At 37.8% G+C, this 25,320-nt stretch overlaps 1 protein-coding gene across 10 annotated transcripts in view; it reads right to left on the minus strand.

The window, feature by feature from the left end:
• Positions 1-25,320, minus strand: part of NBEA (neurobeachin) — a 678,106-nt gene that overhangs the window by 113,570 nt on the left and 539,216 nt on the right. For all 10 annotated transcript variants that reach the window (XM_078434421.2, XM_078434419.2, XM_078434413.2 and 7 more), the window contains 3 exons: positions 11,131-11,248; positions 10,715-10,817; positions 3,328-3,443 (listed from right to left, as the gene is read on the minus strand). In XM_078434421.2, the coding sequence (XP_078290547.1) occupies positions 3,328-3,443; positions 10,715-10,817; positions 11,131-11,248 (337 nt within the window). The remainder of the gene's footprint in view (positions 1-3,327; positions 3,444-10,714; positions 10,818-11,130; positions 11,249-25,320) is intronic.

Consider the following 25,320-nt stretch of genomic DNA (forward strand, 5'->3'; position numbering starts at 1 on the left):
GGAATTGCTGGTGTGCGTATGTGTTTTGCCAACTACGCCATCATCTTTTCAAAGGCAGAAACCACACTCTAGTTTCCTCTGCAGTGTCAGAACCAGAGTGTGTGTTCAGCGACTATTTACTAAAAAACTGAACACATTGGCTTCGTATCTAGAGACCTGTAATACACTCCTATCAACAGCTCTCCCTAACTGTAGGCTATCTTATTTCCGATTCAGGCCATACATAGTCATCAGTTTCATTTTCCTAAAACTCTATATTGTGTCCCCTTCTACTCCAAAACCATACTGACCTCTTAAGAGTCTAAGATCAGGCTCTTTACAATCTGGCTCTTACCGATAGCTCCAATATTCTCTGCTCTGAGCCAAGATACGATACCCATGTCCACTGAACACATCACATGTCCAACCGGCAGAAATATTTGTAAAGCTCTGCTCTTTTTTTCCTCCCCAGACAAACACATATTTAAAATTCCTCCACTCTGCTTAGCTCTCAGAGCATTCATTATTTACAGCACTTATTCAGCACTTAACATCAGCTGTCTTAAAATGCTCTCTTATTTATGTATAGTTCATTTACCCATCCAGTTGTAAGTGCTCTGAGCTCCTAGTCCCAATTTTATACTTCATTTTATCCCGCCGTCTACAACAGACGGGCTTCAATGTTTAGATATGATCATTATAAAGGAAAGGCCCAATGAATTCTTTTTTTAAAAAGCCAGTGGCCTATACATTCTTTATGTCATCAAATGAAACAGATCCCAGTGATTCAAAAGAGAGTAGAATGACACTGAGACATCCCTTAGGATCTGCATGCTCTGGCTCAGAAACCCAAAGACTGTCCCAACCAGGAAAAAAACAGTGTCTGTATTGCTCAGGTATAGCTTACAGATGGGAACACAATGTTATCTTATCCAGACTGCAATCTTTCCAGAGCTTGACAGAGAAAGAAACTCCCAGACAGCAACAGGCATGGGGTAGGCGGTGGTTATAGGCGGTACTGTACCATATTGTGGGAAGTGTATCTGACATCAGTGAAATGTAGTAGGAAGGGATGGAGACTAGAAGAGTCCTTTAGAACAATGAACTAGACCACATTCCATCCAGAAAGACAGCAAGAAACCCACCTTAGAATGGCAGAACAGTTTAATATAAATGCCAGCTCGACTGGAAACTGAACTGTGAGTGAGGTATATCACCCTGTCTTCCAGTTTTATATACAACAGCTCCAAATAGTTAACACAGCCAAGGAAAAAAATCTTATGCCCATCCATGACATATGGTAGACAATTAGCCTTGATAGATCTCTCAAGCATAGATAACAGAGAAGCCTAACACAGGGAATATGGAAAAACACTGCAGAAAAATGTAAAGAGACCAAACATTATCCTAAAAATCAGGTAAAGATCCATGTAGCTGAAAATGATGTACTGCATTAACAAGGAGAAAATTTTAGTAGAGTTTGAAATCCTTCATAATATGCAAAATATAGGGACTCCAAAAAATATGAGTTCTATAAGAACATAGATTCTGGGTAGTAAATCATATTGACAAAAATAAGCAGTGAACAAGAAGTAAATTGACTTTAAGTTCTTATATAGGAGTAATTAAAACTGCTGATTCATATTTGACTTCAAAAATAAGGAAAATATACTTTAGAGGGTTTTTAAAAATGTAAACATATCTCTAGGAGAATTAATAGCAGGATTCCTACAGTCACTAACAAATGGGAGAAATTTTATAAGGCCAAAGAAAAACAAAAGAATACAAAAATTTTTTAAATAGTATAAAATGAGACAATATATGACCAAACGTATCACTTGATACAACAGATGTAAACAGATTAAATATGGTTACTGAAAGAGCGAAGTCCAGGACAGGGTTACACCCTGAAATTCCATCTATGCTCTAGGACAGAGTTGGCACACCTCAGATTCTATCCTTCTTCTCTTTGGCACTGAAGCTTCTTTCTGCTACATCATGTGGTTACCTGCTATGCTAGTGAAGGTTTTTATATTTCAGATCTTTAAGTTCACTCTATCTGTACATGGACACAATATGTGCCAATTAAACAGTATAACCTGTTTCTTGTATCTTTAAGGGAGCAAATAGGTTTCTTTAAGATATAAACATCATGTTTACTGACATATATATGTGTATATACATATATATACACATATATATTATATATACGAAAGACATGAATATATCATGAAGATACACGTAGAGGATGGAGATGTGTGTATACAATATACAATAAAATTTAATTTACGTAATAGACCTTTGGTTGTACCTCTAGTGTCCTATTCACAAAGGCATTACATTACAATATGTATTAAATGATTAAAATGTAAAGACATTTTCAACAACTTTTTTATCCCTTTTGTTCACAAATTGTGTTCTCTTGCCTATCTAATATATATCTGCATCACCCATATTTACTATGTGTACCCCTATAGCATCCATATTCACACATATGTGATTGATTTAAGAAGAGTAATATTACACAGTTATCCTTTTTAAGCAATTATTCAGAGAACATGTCTCTAAATTCATGGTTCTGAGCCTTCATTCGTAATAGAACAAGAACCAAAGGGGAGCATATGTGTTTATATAGTTACTTCAATTCATGTTATTCCAAGAAGTTTTTGCAGAGCCTGATTTATAGAGGTAAACTTTTTGTAATTCAACATGAATAAGGGCTTTTGGAACTTAATTTAGGAAAAAAGAAAGAGGCACTTAAATCTCATAAATATGTTTAACCCACAGACAGCCAATGATTTAACAGGAAAACAAAGCCACTACCTTCTTTTAATTTGCAGGCACAGTACTGCTGAGGTTGATGGCAGTTACTCATCATTTAGAAATGCAATCTGATTTTATATTTTTATTCGAAGATTTTAAGAAGAAAAGATCCTGTAACCCAATCATGCCATAATCCAGGTGACATCTGTACTAGGCAGAATCCTGTTGTTATTCTCCTGTCTAGCTGCTATTGCCGAGAATGACAAAGTAGGGAAATTACATTTTCCCATTATTATTTCCAGACACTTTCTGGCAATGGTTTGTTGACTCTAATAAACCTTCAGACAAAGCTGTCAGCAAAGGAAATGGCAAAGGGGAGCAAGGAAAAGGCTCTTCAACAACAAATGCATCTAAAACCTCAGTGCCAGCTTGTACCATTTCTGATAACATCTAACGTGAGTGCTCCCACATTTATTCTAATCTGTATTTGAATTCCAAGAAAAAAAATGCATTCCATCAAGTCATATTACCAATGCTTTTGATGAACACAAATGTATTATGAAATTAAAGAATGAGATGTCTTACCTGCTATAGTATTAAGAAACATCAAGTATTCGAAGTTGGAAATTTCCCTTCTTTGCCAACGCTGAGTCATGTTGGAAGATTTGTAAAGCTGGCGAGGGGTGGCCAGTGATATCCTCCTAGAAATGAAGCAAACCATAACAAACATAGTCTCTTTTAACTCATGCCTTTTAAAAATCAGTATTAACTAATACATTGGTTTGGTATCAATCCACTTAAAATAATTAATGGTTTATCCTTAGGTAGATTAAAAAATACATTTTAATTGCAGATATTAGCAATCTTTCAAAATTCTACCATAGAAAAGATACATTTAGTTATTCAGAATAAACCAATATGAAAACACCTTTTTAAAATTTTTTATTTTTTAATTTACATCCAAGTTAGTTAGCATATACTGCAACAATGATTTCAGGAGTAGATTCCTTAATGCCCCTTACCCATTTAGCCCATCCCCCCCCACACCCATTCCAGGAACCCTCTGTTTGTTCTCCATATTTAAGAGGCTCTTATGTTTTTGTTCCCCTCCCTGTTTTTATATTATTTTTGCTTCCCTTCCCCTATGTTCATCTGTTTTGTCTCTTAAAGTCCTCATATGAGTGAAATCATATGATATTTATCTTTCTCTGACTAATTTCACTTAGCATAATACCCTCCAGTTCCATCCACATAGTTGCAAATGGCAAGATTTCATTCTTTTTGACTGCTGGGTAATACTCCATTGTATATATACCACATCTTCTTTATCCAATGAAAACACCTTTTTGTATAATATGGCTGCAAATGGGTATTTTACAAGTCAACAAGACCAAAAAAAGTGAAACTACACTCAAGATAAGTAAAAGTAGCTTGTGAACAATATAGCAAATCTACTCCATGCTAATAAGCTACGTAGGCAGGTCGTCAGGTGCCAGCTTGTAAGCATTTGATTTAAACCTCATATAATAATGGCTGCCACTGAACTTTATATATGGATACAGTTGTGTTATTGTGGCAGGCCTCCGCAAAGAGTGTGCATGGGAGTACAGCCTCTACCTACGCTGTACATATCCCTCTAACGATGTAAAAAAACGAGCCGGGAACTTTGAAAACATATGAATTCAGAAGAAGGGACACAGGAATAGCTCAAGGGAGTAAAATCAGGACAATCTGTGTAAATTATGAACTTCCTGAGGTTCATTGTGTTTATGTAAAAAGGAATGAAAGTGACCTGTATTTGTAAAAGTCTGCTAAAGCCACTGAGTTTCTGAAATGATCACTAACCTAAGACAAAGGTTCCTAAATGTTTTCAATTCATGCTACTCTTGGTATGTCAAGGACTTTTTCATGTTGTCCCTGGGCCAAGAGAAATACCTAACAGTCATGTTTATTAGGTGGTTAGATCCAAATAATAAATACATAAGTCTTAACAACTAAGTAGCTGTTGGAAAATATAATACTCATAAATTGAAATAAAAATAGTATTTTTACTTCATTCTTAAATAACTACAATTACTTAGTAAAGGGATGTGTGCACCGTGGGCTTTGCACAGCTTCTTAAGTCTTGTTGTTATATCTGACACCACTCCTTATGCCTCCTGTTCCATACTGAGTTTCATGCAGCTCCTTTTTTTAAATTTTTATCATAGCAACTCCCAAAAACTGGTTCTACAAAGCTAAGATGTCATGAAAAAGAACACAGTGCTATCTAATGCTGAAATGTAGAACTAACTTGAGCTAAGAGTTTGTGTGGTATCTGACAGATGGTGCTGTTTTTCCTTAAAAAGCATGAAATGCCCTGCAGAAGCCTGTGAGTTCACCGTGACATCCCAGGTTCCCTGATGCTCAGTTTGGGAACTGTGGACTTAAGACTATTTTTGTTTCATGGATTATTGTCAAATATTTCTATGTGCACGGAATCTTAATAGGCACTGTCTTGTACATAGTAGGAGCTAAAATACATATTAGTTGAGGAAAAGGAGGGGGGGAAGGATGGAAAGGAACTTGTTATCTCAAACTCAAATCCGAATTATGAATTCTAAGAATAATTAGGTGTAACTCAATGTTTAAAATATTAACTTTTTAAAAAACTTTGCTAGTAATGTATATTTGACTCACTCCAAATGAACCATATGAGTCTAATGATTCACTTCATTGCAATGGTAAATGGTATATATATTTCATACATCAATTCTGTAATTCGGTACATTTTTCAATTAACTTATAATATGATTTTTACAGTGCTTCCAGATTTTGATCCATACTGATATCAATATTTAAAATTTCTCCAGCTTTACTTCTACTCACACAACTATTTTATGTAGTAAACTTTATCCCTGATCCTGACTTTGTCATGGCAACAGGCTAACATAGGCTCTGAATCATCAAAGAATTAATAAACTTTGCTTAGTCCGATTTGCATTGTGCTATTATAATCACATGTTTGGTCCAATTTGCACAGTATTACTATTGTAATCACATTCTTGCTATTCTAAAATTCTTACCTGCAGCACGCTCAGAGAAGTATGCTAAAATTTTACAATATATATCATAAAATGTTGAATGCCTTTGTTGACATTTTGAACCCAAACAATTTAGGAAGAAAATTGCTGATCTGGAAATAATTCTGACCATCAAAAATATCCCCAAACCAAAAATCACACAAATCCTGCTAAGTACCAATAATGGGAATCATGGGAGAAAGTTATCATGTCATTCTTAGAGAAAGTAATAGAAAAATGTGGGCATGGGAAAGGAATTGAGAAAAGCTACTTATCAGCAGGTCTAAGAAAATGACCAGCTTTTCCTGTTTACTGCTTCACCTTTTCCACCATAAACTCATTGAGAGCAGGAACCTTGTTTTACTTACTGTTATATGATTTGCTTTTAGCAATACTTAGTATATAGTGGGGTCTCAATAAGTACATACTAAATGACTTGAATTATTGGCCACCCTCTAAGAAAAAATGGCTAAAAAGATACGTGATGCCAAAAAATTAAATAATTCAATCATATGAAGAAGAAGAATGGGAAACGGTAAATCAATAGGTCTGTTCAAAACATCTACAGCAAATTTAGATATTAAATGAGGATGGCTGGTATGTATTTGGGCTATAGTACAATGCTTTTAAAATACATGTTTTTTAATGTTTTATTTATTTTTGAGACAGAGAGAGACAGAGCATGAGTAGGGGAGGGACAGGGGGAGGGACAGAGAGAGGGACGCACAGAATCCAAAGCAGGCTCCAGGCTCTGAGCTGCCAGCACAGAGCCTGACGTGGGGCTCAAATTCACGGACTGTGAGATCATGACCTGAGTCAAAGTCGGACGCTTAACCGACTGAGCCACCCAGGCGCCCCATACATTACGATGCTTTTAGAATCAGGGGATAAGATGAAGACAAACTGCCCTCTGAGATAAAAGCTACTAAGTACCACAATAAATGGCAACCATTTAAAATCACAAACCTTATGGATACAACCAGATGTATCTTTGGTAAGTAAATAATCTAATTAAATCCAAAGTTAATTGATTGTGCTATCTGAATAGAAAAATGCATTGACCAAACAATGGTACTCAGTATGGAATCCAGAATATGGGCAAGTTTTTGCTGGTATTTTTCAATCATTATGCAGGGGTGATGGTATTGTTCTTATGAGCAATGTGGGAAACCTTGACAGATATCACAGGATAGAAATAAAGGGTGTGAGCTATGAACTTGGGCAAGATAAGTAACTTACCTAAATCAAAATTTTCCTAGCTGTACAATGGGATGATAATCCCAATGTGTTAGGAATGTGGTTGTTTTAAGAATTAAGGGCAAAGAGGGTGCCTGGTAGGCTTACTTGGTTAAGCCTCTGAATTTCAGTTTTGACTCAGGTCATGATCCCACAGTTCATGGAATCAAGCCCTGCATCAGGCTCTGCACTGTGGCACAGAGCCTGCTTCCGATTCTCTCCCTCTCTCTGCCCCTCTACCACTCGTACCTTCTCTTTCTCTCAAAATAAATAAATAAACGTTAAAAAAATAGAATTAAGGACAGAGAGCTCCCTTTTGGCACGTGAAGACATAGCGAGATGGCCATCTATGAACCAGGAAATGGGTTGTAGTCAGATACCGAATTTGCTAGCATCTTGATCTTAAGACTTCTAGCCTCACAGAATTTCAAGAATTTGTTGTTTATAAGCCAGAAGAAGAAGAAGAAGAAGAAGAAGAAGAAGAAGAAGAAGAAGAAGAAGAAGAAGACATATAATGTTTATAAACTAAAACACAAAGTATAGTCCCTGCCACATGGGATGTTCTCAGTAAATGAAAACTCAGTAAATGGATATTAATTAATTAAAGAGGCATTCATTGAGCTATGCTAGCTTAATGGATATATTCCTTTCATTCTAAAAGGACAAAGCAACAATCTGATTTGTAATGTTATCTCTTTGGTGGGCTTGTCCAACAACTGGCTTACATGATACGTGAAGGCCATTATTCTAGCAGTATACCTGCCTTTGAATTTGATAAAAATTGTTTTCAATGTTTTTATTATTTTTATTTTTGAGAGAGAGAGAGAGAGAGAGAGAGAGAGAGAGGCAGAGAGAGAGGGAGACACAGAATCTAAAGCAGGCTCCAGGCTCTGAGCTGTCAGCACAGTGCCTGACTCAGGGCTTGAACCCATGCACCGTGAGATCATGATCTAAGCCGAAGTTGGACGCTTAACTGACTGAGCCACCGAGGCACCCCGATAAAATTTTGTTTATAAATCTTGTAGGTTTAGTTTAGAGTAAATTTCCTAGAGTTTGATAAACTCTGCTTAAACCGGTAAGACCCAATGTCAAGAAAACAAAGCCGAGAATGAAGCCCTTCGTGGTTCTATCAAAACACTGTCATCTGGAAGGCTTCCACTTGTAGGAGCCACACATCATCCCTTCTCTTTGACAATTCTGTAAATATAACAGGGCCTTACATATCACACACACGTGTTTATGGGTGTAGGTGCACCTATCTGTTTACCTACCCTCCTACCCACCTCCCTACTTATCTATGTGCGTACATGTTCCATATACGTGTATAGTGTGTATGTGTGTTTACAGTTTACAAAATGCCTTCACTTTATGATCTCAAGACTTTCATAAAACATCTCTTTTCAAAGATAATGTCTCCATTTTATAGCAGATGAGAATGTCACTCCTCTCGCCTAGTGTTATTCATTCTTTCAACTAAGTTCCCACTCAGCGTATCAGGCTCTGTGACTGTTACCTCACCAGGAAGGGGCAGGTGCAAGCCCAGATTCAGTGTTCCTCTCACCCCTATCTGCTGCTCCCAAGGCTATATCTCACAGGAAATACATAAAACTGGACTTCTGGGATATTATTAGGAAACTAAGAATGCATTGAGCCATTGGCAGGGGCAAGCCAAAGGACCAGAAAAAAGGGTTTTAAGGTAGAATGGCTGTCTGAAGCAACAGCAAAACCAAAACTATTAAGCATCTATTTTGTTTCCAGTTTTGCCATCAAGAAGGATGATCTTCCAAAAGTCAAAGGGAGACCAACTGTGGTTAAAGGGGAAATAATACTCATACTAGGTAAGGGAGAGAGTAAAGAACTTCCGGTTGTTTTAAATGAATCCAGGTCGAGGCAAGTCCAAGAGTACTGAAGGAAATTACACACATCATTGAGAAACCTGTATGGGTAATCTCTGAAGAATCATGATCATTGAGAAAGATGTCAGGAGGCAGAAGATCATTTTCAAAAAGGAGAAAGACCTATTTGTCAGTTCTTAATGTCAATTCCTGGAAAAATCCTTGAATTGACGATTAAACGAACAGTTTGTAAGCACTTGGGAAAGGAAGCAGTGATTACATGAGTCAGCTTCGATTCAGTAAGAACAAGTCTTGCAAAACTAACCTCATTTTCTTTTTTTCGATAGATTAAATGCATTTTTCCTCTGACCTGTATTCTACATAAGTATTTCTTCATTATCCACTAATGTCTTAATTTAATCTTGTCATTCTCCTAGCAAATATCCTGAGCTTGTACATACATGTCAGTGAATTGGTCTTACACTGTGAGCTTAATACAAGAACAGATGCTTTGTAAATCAAGGTAATTCTAGTTGAGTAGCACCTAAAAAGCATCTCAGCAATTAGGCTCTGTGCTAGGTTCTATAGATTAAAAGATACAGAAGACACAGTCCCTGTCTTTTAAATGTCTGTAGCCTATTTAAGGGAAGATACACAAAGATTAGTTTTCCTGTCCATCCACGCTGGGCTCTGCAATAATTCTCATGGACAGAGTGACTGATGTGGAAGACATTGTTGTTTGTCTGTCCCAAGTCAGTATCTTTCTTTCTGGCCAACAGGGACCTGTTTTGTTCAAGCAGGAGGTGGCGAGGACTTCAGAGGTACAGTTTACCCTGAGTTTTACCCAGAGGGTGATTGGCCTAAGCCAGTTAACTCACTTCGCTTTGGCAATGATTGTTCAAAGGACAGGAAGGTGAGCCCATTCAGGCCAAAGGGACCTAAGATAAAGATTGCAGGAGGCTTCTCACAAATATATTCTTTCCTAAAACCTAGAGGCTCGAGGAGAAACCCTTTGTGTCTTTTCCCCATTTTAATGCAACTGTGTGAAGCTGTGCTATCTGGAACACTAGTGGGTATTTTGTGACCAGGAGGCCGACTGAGGGTCTTGACATCACTGAACGTCGGAGACAGTACTGGAAACTCCTTAGCTCCAGACTTTTGATAAAGTAAGGCTCAAACCGCGAAACACTCTAGTGTTTAAGCCACTTTTAGACAGGTATTCAGTTACATGGAGCTAAAAACTGACTGATATTAGTGATACACATAATTACTATGTTTTCTCTTAGACTAGTATCTTTTGATAAAATAAGATTTCAAAATTATATTTTAAAATACCAAGATGAAACATTTAGGAAATGGTTAAAACCACACCATCATTCATAACTATTAACCTCAACAAATTCTAAGAGTTTTATTACTTTCATGAAGAAGCATCTATGTGCAGCATTTATACAAACAGTTTATATGCGATCATGCAACAATTAGTCACAAATATCATGAGGCTCTGGTATGTTTTTTGTAAGATCTTCAGCAAAAATGTCCTAATGATGTGCGAGCTATGATATACAATCAACTTTTTTACTTCCTCATTTATATAGGTGTTAAATAAAACTTATACATCAACTCTTCTGTCATTCTTAAAATAGATGTTTCACAGCCTCTTTGCCTACAAATGACTTGCAGAGAAAGAAAATGCCTTGGTTCTCAAAATAATTATAATGGTATAACCTTATTTATATTTCTGTCATACTAGGATTAAAATATGTTAACGAACCATACATAATGCGTGATATGATATAATTAACGAACCATACATAATGCGTGATATGATATAATTACCTGGCTTGTGGCAAACCATAGCTGGTCCCTACGCCAACCCGAGGTAAGCTATAGACAACTTTTTTTACTGTTGCTTGATCGGGGAAATTGAACATAACCGAGGCTGTGGGAAAAAGAAAAAACACGAGTTAGAAAGCCACAGGAGAACTAACCATCAATTTTAGAAATCATTTTCAAGTGCCTCTCATGATTTATTTGTCAAGGTAATGTATCTTCATGGAAAATCAGCTTTCTGTACAGCATTATCCAGGAAAAATCTAGGATTAACATTTTCAAACAAACTAATTTTTCTTCTTATTTTAGTGAGGGCGTATCAAAGAGAGAAATACAGCAGGGAAAAATGAAAACCGTATCATTCTATGTAAATAAATAACATCCAAATATGAGCACATTTCATAATATTTAAGGGGCCTTACTTCGGTTTGCCATAAATACTTCCAAAGCAGTGTTTTGTAGAAGATAACGTCTTGAAAAGACAGCTCGTATCTCGCTGAACATCCATTTTCCGTGAAGTCCTTCAGTGTATGCAAGAACCTAAAATAAATAGTTGAAAGGGAAGTGTCAGCCAGTGAAATGTGTGTCTAAGACTTAGTCTGACAATATCTTAGACAGTGCTGTATAAAAGTCAGTAAATTAGGGATTATCTTCCTGGATTCATGATATATCACAACACTGCCAATCATCCAATTCTGTATACAGCATTTGCAAAATTTCTACCTGTCTGCATTTTCTTGGTTGGCTCATGAAGAAATGAACAGCAGAAAAATTATATATTTAAAGTGACCCTGTGACTTAAAACAGATATACATTATAGTTTTTGGTCTTGTATATAATTAGTTGGGCAAGGTAACTTGACATATTCTGTTGGTTCTTTTCCAATATTCCTTTTCTTCCTTCTTCCTTGCTTAGTGGAAGCCCAGTTAGCAGCAGTGTCTATGTGGTCAACACCAGGCAATGGGTCATGACTGGTTAAGGTAGGGGTAGCAAGCATTTTTGGTACAAGGACAAACGGCAAATATTTTTAGACCTTAAAGGCCATATGGCCCCTATCACAACTACTCAGCTTTGCCATCGTAGAGTGAAACCGGTCATAGACAATGTATAAATGAATGCGTGTGGCTGTGTTCCAATAAAACTTTATTAATAACAACAGAGGTGGCCTGAATTTGGTCCTGGGGCCAATCTGGCTGACCCACGGTCTAAGCCAATCATGGCAAAGTTATTCCTTGCTTTCGCAAATTCCACTGAAACTAGGGGTGAGGACATTTGACCCTGAGCTGGCTAACGAGAACAAAACCAAAGTTGGTTGGGGATGTTTCAGAAAAGATGACAGAATGAGTGATATGTAGCTGGAACACTTTTTTTTCTTCTCTCTTGAATAGAGATGTAATGGCAGGAACTGTAGCAGCAATTGTATAACCAGGAGAGCAAGGCCAAGGAAATTGAAGCAAGGTTGGCCCTAATATTGAGTTAGTGAAACAGTGTCAGCAACCACCCCACCGGCACTTCTTGTTACATGACACAGATCAGTCCATATTTGATAAAGCCACTGTAGGCAAATCTGAAACAAATGCATTCCCTCCTGATACACCATTGCAAGTTAACAACACAAAATACATTTCTCTTTGCACTAGTACACTCTGTACAACCTACCACATTGAAATTTGCTCTGGTGAAATCAAAACTAGTTGAATTCTACATGCATGATACTCCTTAAGCTTTAAAAGCAAGTTATGAATTCCCTTTTTACATTTCCTTTCTCTGGGAAAAGATATATAATATGTGATACTTTGGTCTTTTAGTTTGTGAAAATTCCATTTTCTTTCTAACTCCTTAATTCAGTTTTGTCTTTCCCTCGATGCTAGAAAGTTCTTGGAAGCAGTCAGACATCTATTTAAATCCTGAAACATTTTGGAACCAGTCAGACTCCTATTCAAATCTTGGCTCTGTTATATAGCAGTTAGAGGACCTTGGAAAAATTATTTAACTCCATCTGATTTTCATCATCTGAAAAACAGTGATAATAATACTATTACTGGTTAGTTTAAGCAGCGACAATGAACCTTAAGTGCATGGCCTGAGCTATTATCTAAGTTCTGTTTATAAGCTTCTATGTCCTTACTGTTGAGCATAAAGTGACATCTGTGTTTGGGTTTCTAAATGTAAAACTATACATTTCACAAAAGGGTTATAGTGACTTGCCACAATTCATACTAATACATTCTCAGCTGGGTGCAATGTTCCCCAGATTCAAATTTCATAGACCAGTGTAATTTTTTTTTTAATGGGGAGAGTACTGATACAAGATTGATAACTTTTTTGTCGGATAGGAAAAATTTCAGGACAAGTAAAACAACCAAACCAACAAAAACTATCTTCCACATGACCATCAGTTCACTAAAAACTGAAACTATTAAGGCTGTTTGAAAACCCAAAGCAGTACAATGTGTATAATCTCATAAAAAAGGAGAGACCTTGTCAGGAAGGCTGTGTTGCGCCCCTATATGAAAACCGTTACGCCATGAGGATGGAGACAGACACACTCACACACATACACACTCTTATTTTTACTTATTTCTCTCTTTGGGCATGATGCAATGAATATTTGGCCAAGTGTTCCTTTCCATTATTTCGCTTATAGCAGGCAGGCCATTCACAAACACACAGGAGTTAGTCGAACTTCTGGAGTGCTCCCTGTGAGACTGTCTCCCCAGCTTTGCTGGCCGTCACTGGATGGTTCTCCAGCTCCAAATTCAGCCTTAATTGCTTGTTCTGCGAAGATGAACCTGTACCCTTTATTTTTGCTCTGTTAGCTGCCACGATGTGACGCGTTGTCAGGAAAGCACACTGAAGAGAACCCGCAGGCGGGAGGAAGGGGTTTTCCTTGCTGGGGCTGGTGCGCTCGCTCACTCAGCAGCTTCCTGAAGAACTGGGGTTTCTCCGCTGCCAGGCTTCTGCAGGGTGTGATGGCCACCAGGACCCAGTGACAGGCAGTTTTTCTTCCAGTACCTCCCCCTGCCCCAGGCAGTTTTGCAGCAGACTTGCCTCTCCCCTGAACCTCTCCCCTGAACAGTTTCACCAGCTCCCTAGAGGGTGGATTTCTGAAAAGTTCTAGAGGACAGAGCTCCAGCACGTACCCCCACCAGAGCACCAGAGTGACTTCTCCACCCCCCAAGGAGCTACAGCCATGCCTTCCCCAGTGAGCCCAGGGGGGCCTCTAAGAGTAGGGGCTGCTCATTTCCAATGCTATTCTTACATTCTTTAGAGCTCTTTTTATTTCTTACTAATCATTCCCTGTTACTCTGATCTCCTGTGATAGTTTTAGATTATAATTATTCACATTACACTTTCCCTGTTTAAGTTGCTATGTGGTTTTTCTCTCCTGCTGGATCCAGACTGATAGACAAACTCAATCAGTTCTCCCACCACCACTACTACTGTCTTTGCTCCAGGCTGGGACTGTAACAGTCCTCAGGGACCCTCAGGAGAAAGAAAAAAGGACAGAGACAATCAGAGGAACTCAGTAAAGCCTGGAGGCGAGGAGTAAAAGGAGAGAGACTAAAACTAAAAGTTATTTTGCTAGTAGCTAGTAAACAGCTCAAGAAGCAAATTCCAAAAGACAGATCCAAAGGTCCAAAGCTATTCTGAGCAAGGACAATATCATCTGGATAACTGTATGGCCCTTACCAAAGGGGCTGTGTGTATGTGTGTGTGTGTGTGTGTGTGTATGTATATATATGTGTCTATATGTATATATGTACATATAGACACATATATATTATAAATTATATATATATTTATGTAAATATAACTATTTACAACTTTATTAAAAAAACCTTCCTAATTACTTTACAGTAACCTATGTTATATTTAAGCTTTGGAAATCCTTAAAGATGGGCTGATGAAAGATAATGCTCTGAACTGGTCATAATTCCCTGCCAACAAAATCCAATAGAGCCTAGAGGAGTCTCCTTCTCCTTCTCCTTCTTCTTCATTTTTAAATAGCAAACCAATTCCTGCTTTCCCTTCTCATTTCCTTGAAGACTGTATATGGAATGAAAGTCTCTTAAAATATTTTATTTAAAAAATTTCTATATCCCCTCTTGTGAGGTGCCTTTCCTGGCATCCAATGTTGAATCACCACATACTAACCTCCACTGTCTCTTCTATTAGAGCACTTTATTTTAATTCTGTGCATGGCACTTACTTATTTTCTTCTTTATTTGTTTCTTCCTCTGTCCTCCCCCTATAACATGAAAGTTCCATGAGAACAGGACCCTGTCTTATTTACTGCTCAGTACACAGTGCCTCAAACAGTGCCTGGTGCACACACATTCGTCCACTCAATAAATCACTAAGAGAAATGGACAGAGATAACACACACGGGGAAAGCTACAGAGAAATCTTACAAATGTGTGCATTTCCGACTCCTTGGCTGAACTGCATAAAGCTTTCTAGTTTGGCCTCCAGACTTCTCATGTTTACTATTTTAACGGTTGAGCCTACCAGACATCTCTCCTGACTTTAGTTTGAGTCAAGATCAGAAAAAAACTAGATAGTTTTTTTTCTGGCTTCTCTTCTGTGGCAGTCTAATTTTCACCCTGGGGAACCTCTGGACTCAGCTACACCTCATCCTGAAAGGCCATGCCCCCCACAGAAAGGAGTCCTTCACTCTAGAGGGGCTAGGCAAGGTCTTCAGGCTACAGTATTTTGACTTTTAAACCTAACTCCTCTCACTTCAACAAAATGCGTACTGAGGTGTGTCACAGAATATCACCTGGCACCCTTCTTGAGCATCAGTTTTATTTCTGGTAAGTAACTGACAATGTTTTGTAATGAAGTTAATACAGACAGGATGGAAAACAAAATGTAAAACATGGTGATCCGTTGCTGTAACGCTAGCACTCAGATAAGTTTTGTGGTTGCCACAGGCGTCCTTAGACTGTAGCACAACCTTCCTTACTCTCCTCTGCTCATGGGCAACGAGAAAGCCCCCAAAATTGGCAGAGGGGACCCTAGTGACATTTTCCGACACTTGCCTGGCAGTACGTGGAGGCTGTGGTGGAAGGTTGTGAGACCAGTTAGGATATAACTTTGGGCAAGTGATGAGGAGTGTAACGAATCTGTATGTATTTCAGAAATGTAAAATATTATCATGTATAGTTGATTAAATATTGAGTTCATGTCATTTTTCTATTAAAAACCTGGGCCTCAAGCCCAGATCTGACATATGACTTGATACTATAAGACTGACTATATTTTATTTATATACCTTTACTAGTTACATAATGTTCTATGGGTTGCAGGACATTCCGTAATAACTCTTTACGCTCATTTTTCATTACAATCCAAGGTATTTTTCTATACCACTATGTACTTTTATCTATGTTTGAGGTTTGTGGCTTTTGTTTTCTTTCTTAAGTCAACCTTCCTACATTATCTGGTTTGTCCCTGCCTGCTTCTCCAAATTATTTAATATACTAGGAAATCTAATCAATCACCCCAATTCAGTTTTGTTTTCTGAAAATTGAATACACATAATTTTCATGACATCATGTAGGTCATAAACAAGAATATTAAAGCATCTCGGATCCCAAATCTTAGGGAACTTTGTGATTTTAAGTGACCACTGAACTAGTTTGAGCCAACTGCTTAGTACCCAAAAGAAGTGAAGGGAGAAAGACTCCACACTGGCCTCATTCCCTGAGGTCTGCCCCCCTCACTTATGAACTGGATCACTCAGGAAGCAATATAACACAAATGTAATAGAGACCCCTTGTAAACCACCTCGCCCAGATGTGTGCTTAACACAGATTATTTGATGATCCTGTTGAAGAAAACTAGGGTTCGTGTGCACTCATGTGAATCAGACACGTATATGTTGTCAGAAACATGTCTAGGGCTGTCAAATCAGTTTTATCATCTTTTTTCCTTCTTAAGGCAGCGAATATTGTGCAACCTAAAAAGTACTTGTTTAGTGATACCTTTGCTGATCTCGACATCACCTAACACCTATGTTAGAACAAGTATTACAAACACTTTTTTCTTTGAATGTGAAAAATCTGAATTTTGCTGCAGGTTACAGTTTCTGTTAAGAATTGATGAAAATGTTGCAGAAGGCTGGATGGACATGCCCTTTTCAGTGTTCGTGAGGTTGTCATATCTAACCGACTTGTCCTTGTAGCCTGAACAGTTTAATTAAAGGGGTCTAACACAACGTAAAGTTGCAAGTCCTCATTATTTTAATAATTCTGCATAAACGTTCAATGATATGGGATATAACCAGTGTATTCAAGATGGAATAGTTCAAAAGTAGTTTCAGGTTTATACTTCTACATGATGGTGCGTGTTCTTTTCCATTTCCAGATGAATGGAGAGAATTCTAAGGCCTAGAAGGAAAGCCAAACCACAAGACAGAGGAAGCTTGGGTTTTAAAATGACCCTGTGCAAGTGCGTCTCTGACTGATAATTGCTATTGTGGTACACTGGGGTGAGGATGCAGGGAGTGGCAAAGACAGCTGGACGTTTGCCACTCTCTCCTCCCTGTTCCCACCACAATGTCTTCTTGGTGACGCTATTTCCTCACTGAAGGCATGGAGAAGTATAAGATACAGTAAACAATTAGATGTGCATGGAAGGACTGAAATAGAAACACAATGGAACAGCATCTTCTAAATGGGCAATGCAATAACTTTCTGAGAGATAAGTTAGGTACACAGAATGTAACAGAATAAGCGTCCAGATCCTCAACTTCTTTTTTTTTTTTAACATTTATTTATTTTTGAGACAGAGAGAGACAGAGCATGAACGGGGGAGGGGCAGAGAGAGAGGGAGACACAGAATCTGAAACAGGCTCCAGGCTCTGAGCTGTCAGCACAGAGCCCGACTCGGGGCTTGAACTCACAGACCGTGAGATCATGACCTGAGCCGAAGTCAGACGCTCAATGGACTGAGCCACCCAGGCGCCCCGATCCTCAACTTCTTAAAGTCTATCTGGCCAAGACCAAACCTGTGAGGGAAGTACAGCTTCCCTTTCTCGTGTCTTTCTTATTGCCCTTTCTATTAAAAAAAAAAAAAAAAGTTGGGGATGGGGACTCTTTATGGTGTATTGCCTGGGGTAATAAGATCTATTGAGGGGGTAGGAGCCTCAAATAAGGGATAATTCAAAACATTAATGGGGATGTTGAAAAGTGCATGCCTACAATGACTAGATTTAAAAAAATCCTTTTGCAACTCAGATGGTTTTTCAATTTTTTACATGCAAAGATTGAAGTTGGATCTAATTGAGTTGATAATGGAGAGATCATTTAAAATAATTTTTGATTATAGATCATTGAGTGGTTTTTAGCGTACAACTTAGAAATGGCACAAAATCTTATAACATTGCTGATTTATGTGAACAAGGTTTTTCAACACATCTACAAAAAAGAAAGCTAGGAGTAGCTGTAATATTGATCCTTGTACTGTTCTAGCAATATTCATATGTGGATATATTAACCATTCATCTCATTAAGAGATGAATTTCCAATAGCATTTTAATTTTTTTGCTATTTTCCAAAGTTTACATTATATTTCTATTCTTGTATGATTGTAAGCTATGTTATTTTTAATAATAATTTATTCCAGAATAAAAGTTTTAAATACTTAAAATTTCATAGTTTTAGGAATTAAAAAAATTAAAACTTTAATTTATAAGTGTATATGTTTTTTACAGATTAGTATAATATAGTGATCAATAAAAGACTTTCAAGAATAAGATATTTTATGGGGTGCCTGGGTGACTCATTTGTTGAGCATCCTACTTCCGCTCAGGTCATGATCCCACAGTTCATAGGTTTGTGTCCCACGTCGGGCTCTGTGCTGACAGCTCAGAGCCTGGAGCCTGCTTCGGATGCTGTGTCTCCCTCTCTCTCTGCCCCTCCCCCACTCACGCTCTGTCTCTCTCTGTCTCTCAAAAAATGAATAAACATTAAAAAAAAAAGGATAAGATATTTTAGATTAGGTAAATTTTGGGGAGGGAAGCAAATGGAAATATGAGTTCAGAGAAAGAGGAATTACATGAAATATCCATTTGAAAAAAGATTTAAAATGGGTGATGACAGAAATCAAATCACTATTCTATTGGATATATTTGATCCTACTGAATATATCTGAAAAGGGATTTTGTGAACCAGACCAACCATCTTGGAGAAATTCCCCAAGATGACCATTCTGTGATGGGAAACTTCATGAGCACAGCACCCCCCGCCCCCCCCCCCCCCACATTCCTTCCTTTTGTTTAACCACACCCTTAAGTCTACTCTCAGGGGCATAACATTCTTGATCTGCCCCAGATATAGGGGTAGGTATGACACACACACATATTCCTGAACGTTCCCCTGGGTGGCCCCTCACCATGTACTTCCAGCCTCCACAGCTATAAAAGCAGGTTTTACAGGGATGTGGGGCTGCAGGAGAGGTACTTCTCTTGCAGTTGCCCAAGACAGTCTCGGTTAAGTCTCCTAAACAAACCATTTCTCATCAAGCTGGACTTGTTGGTCTTTTTCCTCAGTCTTATGGCTTCTTTGGCCTTTGGAAGTCATTTAGTATAGATCTCCCTTTCATGGAACAATGACATAACAATTTTACTTTAAACTATCAATATTTAGAACATGCTGGATATTACAGCTTTTAAAAATATTTGAACTTAAGAAAAATTTTAGACGTGAACTTAAACCTGTGCAGGGTGGTGAATAGTTTTGTTTTTATATTGAAGTATGGTTGACATACAATATTAGGTTGTATATAGTTTTATTAAATTATTTTTTGCAGCATAGGTTAAAAAAAAAGTTAGGGGACAATTGCGATAGACCAGCTTTGCACAATAAAGAAATCCTCAAAGAGCTGATGCAAAAGTCTCACTTTGGCCTTTTGTTCAATTAATAATGAATTAAAAATAAAACTGTCAAGGGCAAGCACCATAATCAGTAAAATCTAATATAGACTGAAAAATTGATCACTGAATCAAACCCTAGAAAATTTTTATGGAAAATACTTAATCTTGATGAAATAAATAATTGAGTAATATGAAATTGAAAATAGGGAACACTGCAAGAGGCATAACTGTGAACCCAACAAAAGTGCTCAAGAAATCAAGCTGGCAAGATGAGGATTTACAGAAAATACATTCTCAATGAAAATGAAACAATCTACGTTATTACTGCTATACTTGTGAGGTTATAGATTTTCATACACACAGCCATTATCAGCATATGGATTAAAACTGCAGGGTCAAGAAACATCCTCCAGCGGGGAAAATTTAGGCAGCCCATTCACAGAGAGTTTTTTATTTAATAACCTTGCTTTTTTTTTTTTTTTTGCTGTAATTCATCAATTTATGTGCCTGCCTATCCTCGATTTATTTATTTATTTATTTAATATACTTTATTGTCAAATTGGCTTACATATAACACCCAGTGCTCATCCCAACAAGTGCCCTCCTCAATGCTCATCATCCACTTTCCCCTCTCCCCCACCTCCCAAAAACCCTCAATTTGTTCTCTGCATTTAAGAGTCTCTTGTGGTTTGCCTCCCTCTCTCTGTTTGTAACTATTTTTTTTTAAAAGGAAACTGCCTATCCTCAATTTAAAGTCACCCTAGGGTCTGCCTATATTACTCACAAGCTGTGAGACATGAGGCAAGTTAGCTACTTTTCAATTCTTTACTTATCTTAAGATTTGGGGGAAATAATAATACCTTACTGCATAGGGTGGTTATGAGGACTGAATGGAATAACTCTTTGTAAAAATGCTTAGGACAGGGCATGGCACATAGGAAGTGCTAAACATACGTTAACCTAGAACTATAATTCTTGCCTATCAGACACAGACATACACAGACACACAGACACACATATACAACACTGCCAGCAAGGGAGGAGAAAAGCTGGACCACAGCAAATAAACTTCTACTAAACTAACAGTCACAGCTACTGTTTCCTTAGTGACAGTTTGTATTCTAGAAATTATCTGAACTCATACTACTAAGCTGTAATGAGAAAGCCCAACCCTTTGGGACATCAGCTGCCACTCTCATTGTCAGTAGTGATAATTCTGAGAAGGCTTCTTCTATTCTATCTTTCTATCTATCTAAACATGGGCCAGCTCTTTTCTACCAACCCTGTCCTCATCATTTATCAATTGTATTTATTTTCAGTGACTTTCATTCAGCGAATATCTACCGATTGACCTCCATGAGCTGATGGCAAACAAGAGGGGTAGAATCCTTCACCTCAAGGAGTTCGTAGTCTTCTGGAGAATCACAAATAGTGAGCAAAAGGGGAAAGAAGAGGTTCTTAAGCAGAAGGAACAAGATGTATGTAAAAATGGTGCCTTGGGGGATGGGTCCAGGCTGTCTGGAACACATATCGTAAAGAGGAGGAAAGTGAAACATAAATGAATGAATGAATGAATGAATGAGAATAATAAAAGGCGGGTGGGGAACCTAGACATGGGGAAATATTATGTAATTCATGTTGGAGTCCAAACTTTTGGTCTGAGAAAAACAGAGAGTCCCTATGTTAAACAAAGAGGTGAGATGATTAAATTTGCACTTGAAAATCACTGCTGTGACTTCAGTGTAGATGTGGTTCCAATAGTCTATGCAAATGCTGTTTTATTGTCATTAGTAGAAAACCATGAACCCTTTCAAAAGAGTATTATTTGTATTCTCTCCAATAGTATCTCACATCATGGCAAAGGCTTTTAAATTCACTTATTTTATTATATACATTCTGTAACAGTTGGACACTTCTTGAGGGTAGAGACTAGGTTGTAGTCTATTTTACATTCCTTACAGAAGCAGCACATGGAGGAAACTCAATCAATTTTTGTTGAAGAAAATATTTAAAATTTAATTTCCAAACAAACTTGGGCTTGCAGCTGGAGTCCTCTGTGCCTACTTCATCTTCAAACGCACACTCAAAATTATGGTAAAATTCTCAAAATTAAAAATGGTATTGGCAAGGTTGCTTCATTTTTGTCCTATTCATGAATGTCCCCATGTGTAACTATTATATATTTGGCTGTGTTTTCTCATTTTCTCAAATTTGGCAAACTCTAAAATTTTGTATTTGTCCCTCTGCTATTATTTAACAAAGGGGAGGAATGCGGTAGGGGGAGGGAGAACTCTACACTACTGGAAAAAAGCTTATTTCTGGTTTCTAGAATTTACTTCATTTACAAACTGAATATGTTACCTTCCTTTGTACTGTTTTGTATGATGTCAAGTTTTAAACTAGTTATATGTATGCATCTCCAGTTTTGGCTTTTTTTCCTTCTATATGAGATCATTTGGATTTCTGGGTTACAGGTTTTTCTTTGAACCTTTTTTGTAATAGGGTCTGATCTGTGGATACTATTAATTGTCAGCACAAATTGTTTTCCCTTTTTGCAAATATTTCAGAGTCGAGTTTTAGGTGCAGTCAGAAATGACACAAGATTAGACGGGGCATTTGCGGTCATTGTTGCAATAGGGAAATGAATCATTCCTAACCTACAGAGTAGATATAAAGGGGAATTGCTTTTGACTGGAGATCTAATGATGTTATGAGAGAAATCTTTTAACACATTAAAAGATTTTTATCTTAAAATTTTTTAATTTTTTTAATTTTAATTTTTAAATTTTTGTTTTCAAATTTTTTATAATAGTTTATATAAGGTGTATATACTTATGGTACACAGTAGATATTTAATAAGTGTGAACTACTATTATTAATGGTAGTATCAAACCCCATATTGAGCCACAATGTGCATTATGCCTAGTTCTTAAGATCCTGACCATCCTGAACACTTTTCAGCCCCCAAATGTGTCATGTTCTGTTATACTTCTATGTCCTTGCACATGGTGTTTCTTCCGTCTGGTAGATGTCTCCCTATTTTGTTCTTCTGATTAGCTCCTATTAATGACTGGACTAGAAGAGGCTGCTGCTCCCTCTGGGAACCCTGGACCTACCTATGACACTTACCAAACCATTATTGCAATTATCAGTTTACTTGTTGGTGTCTCTTGCTAACCTGTGGGCTCACTGAGGGCAAAAATTCTCAGTTCATCTCTGCATTTTTCATACTTAGCACAGAGCCCAGCCCACAGCAATAATTTAATAGTAGTAATTAATTATAAATGTCTTTGTTGATCAATATTTATTAACACACATGTGCAGAAAAAGTTATAATTTATACGGTTTATATTAATTAAAAAGCAGTCATATATGGTTTCACTCTTATGTGGATCCTGAGAAACTTAACTTAAACCCATGAGGGAGGGGAAGGAAAAAAAAAAAAAAGAGGTTAGAGTGGAAGACAGCCAAAGCATAAGAGACTGTTAAAAACTGAGAACAAACTGAGGGTTGATGGGGGGTGGGAGGGAGGGGAGGGTGGGTGATGGGTATCGAGGAGGGCGCCTTTTGGGATGAGCGCTGGGTGTTGTATGGACACCGATTTGACAATAAACTTCATATATTGAAAACAAAACAAAAAATAAAATGTGTAAAAACAAAAAAAAAAATAAAAAGCAGTCATATCAAGACAGTTCAGAGTCGATTCCCAATTCATGATGTATTGGGACAGGACGAAAGGTACCCCCTCCTGAAGAGTTCCTTTTTTAGCATGTTGGTTACCTGTGACCCCACAACTCTGGGCCACAGTGCACTGGACCAGGATGGACAACCACTATAAAAGTAGTTTATCTAAGTAGCATGGCCACAGCTAGTGGCTGTAAAAATCCCATCTGTCCATCAGAACCATGCTATCACGAATGCTGACTGGCTGACACCATTCAATAATCTGTCTTAATGATCTGAATGTGAGATATTCAGAGACAACTCTAACAGGAAGGCGGGAGGAAGCCAAAAGGCAGAGAAAGCAGTCACCAGAAATCATAAGCAGCAGGAATTTTGAGGAAGCAGAAGCCAAGACCAAAAAAGATGGGTCTAGCGGTAGATGTAACAATCTCCTGCACCAGACACATCTGGTACCACTTTGCTCTCCTGGCTCCAGCCCCACGGGTCTTCTTTCAATATCTTATCCATACCATGTTGTCTCCTGTCACAGAGCCAATGCACATATTCTTTCTTCTCTGGAAATATCTTCCATCCCCTATTTGCCTACTTCACTTCTCCTCATCCTTGAGCTCTCTTTACTTTTTATTTTCGCAGCTGCCCTCTCTTGCTAGGTAACCTCCCCCACCATCACAGAGTCTCATGACACCGTATATGAGAGAAGTTCTCTTTCCAGCACTTAACACAAATATAATTTTGCAAATTTGTTTATTTATTTTATTAACGTAATCTCCCCCACTCTTTGACCATTTGTTTCTACTTATTACTGTACCTCTACCGCTTGGTGCAGTGCCTGTCCCATTGCAAAGCTCAGTAAATAATTTGTTGAGTGACTGGATTAAAGGTATATTTAGAGTCAGTTTGTCTGTGGTAGCAAAAAGATAAAGATACAGAGTAACTGGAGCTATAATGTTAATGGATGTAATGTAATGGTTGGAGGTTCATTAAAAAAAAAAAAAAACAACAGGTCAGGGAACTTGGATGAAATTCCAGTTTTTCAGAAGGCCTGATAAGAATTTGCCATTTGTACATTACCATGCTCTCCTACGATAAAAACTCTGGAATAGACACTATGGCTGCCCCATTCGGAATCCACTCCTGCCTCCCCCGCCCCCCACTTTCCTGACTGTGTTCGGTTATTGACTTCTCTTCTGTGCACTTCCGAGTCAGGGCACACTGACCCCATGGTCAGTCCCAGGGGTAGATTAAGTTCGTAAAAATGTCCTCAGATTTAAGAGGAAACCAATGGAAGAGGTACTTTCTCCTTCCTGTGAATATTCCTGGGCTCACATGGATTTGGGGAAATGTTAAAGCCCACGCTGCTCTGAATGTGAGAATGAGGACAAGCCAACGGTCACAGAATGGAGATGGGGAATGAGCCTGGGTTCTGGAAAACATATAGAGATAGCTAAAGCAATCAACCCTGGAGACCGGTACAATTCAGGACTTGATATTTTATAATGCATACACAATACATACAAATCTATAAAACTATTGGAATTAGGGTTTGTATTACTTGCAGCCCAAAGTTTTCTGAAACAAACTCGTATTGTCTGATGTAACCTTAATGTCTGTTCTTTGAAGAAGGAAAAAGCCTGACTAATACCACACACACACACACACACACACACACACACACACACACCCCAAACTCTGTACTGTCTGTTGAAGCATCTATAAACCCAAACAGTTCTAAAAAATATATTAAAATTTTTAAAAAATATGCAAACATTAAACATTTCCATACTTTGTATGTGTTCTAGAATAGCTTTCCTTCCTTGTCTTCCTGATCAAGTCCTATTAAGCTTACTGCTCAGAAAAGCGTTTCCTCAAAAGACATTTACCATTTATCATGTATCTATCTGTCACGTAGGTACCAGGCTCATCAGGGACAAGAAACACAATATGAATGTGACTTATTTTCAAGTTTTAAAGACTTCTTTTGCAGCGATAATTAGCCACCTACAGCTATTTTCATAAAATGTAAGTGCAGAGTTTATAAGTATGTTTT

Source organism: Panthera onca, chromosome A1 (genome assembly GCF_046562875.1).
Source record: "Panthera onca isolate mPanOnc1 chromosome A1, mPanOnc1 haplotype 2, whole genome shotgun sequence".
Taxonomy (NCBI): domain Eukaryota; kingdom Metazoa; phylum Chordata; class Mammalia; order Carnivora; family Felidae; genus Panthera; species Panthera onca.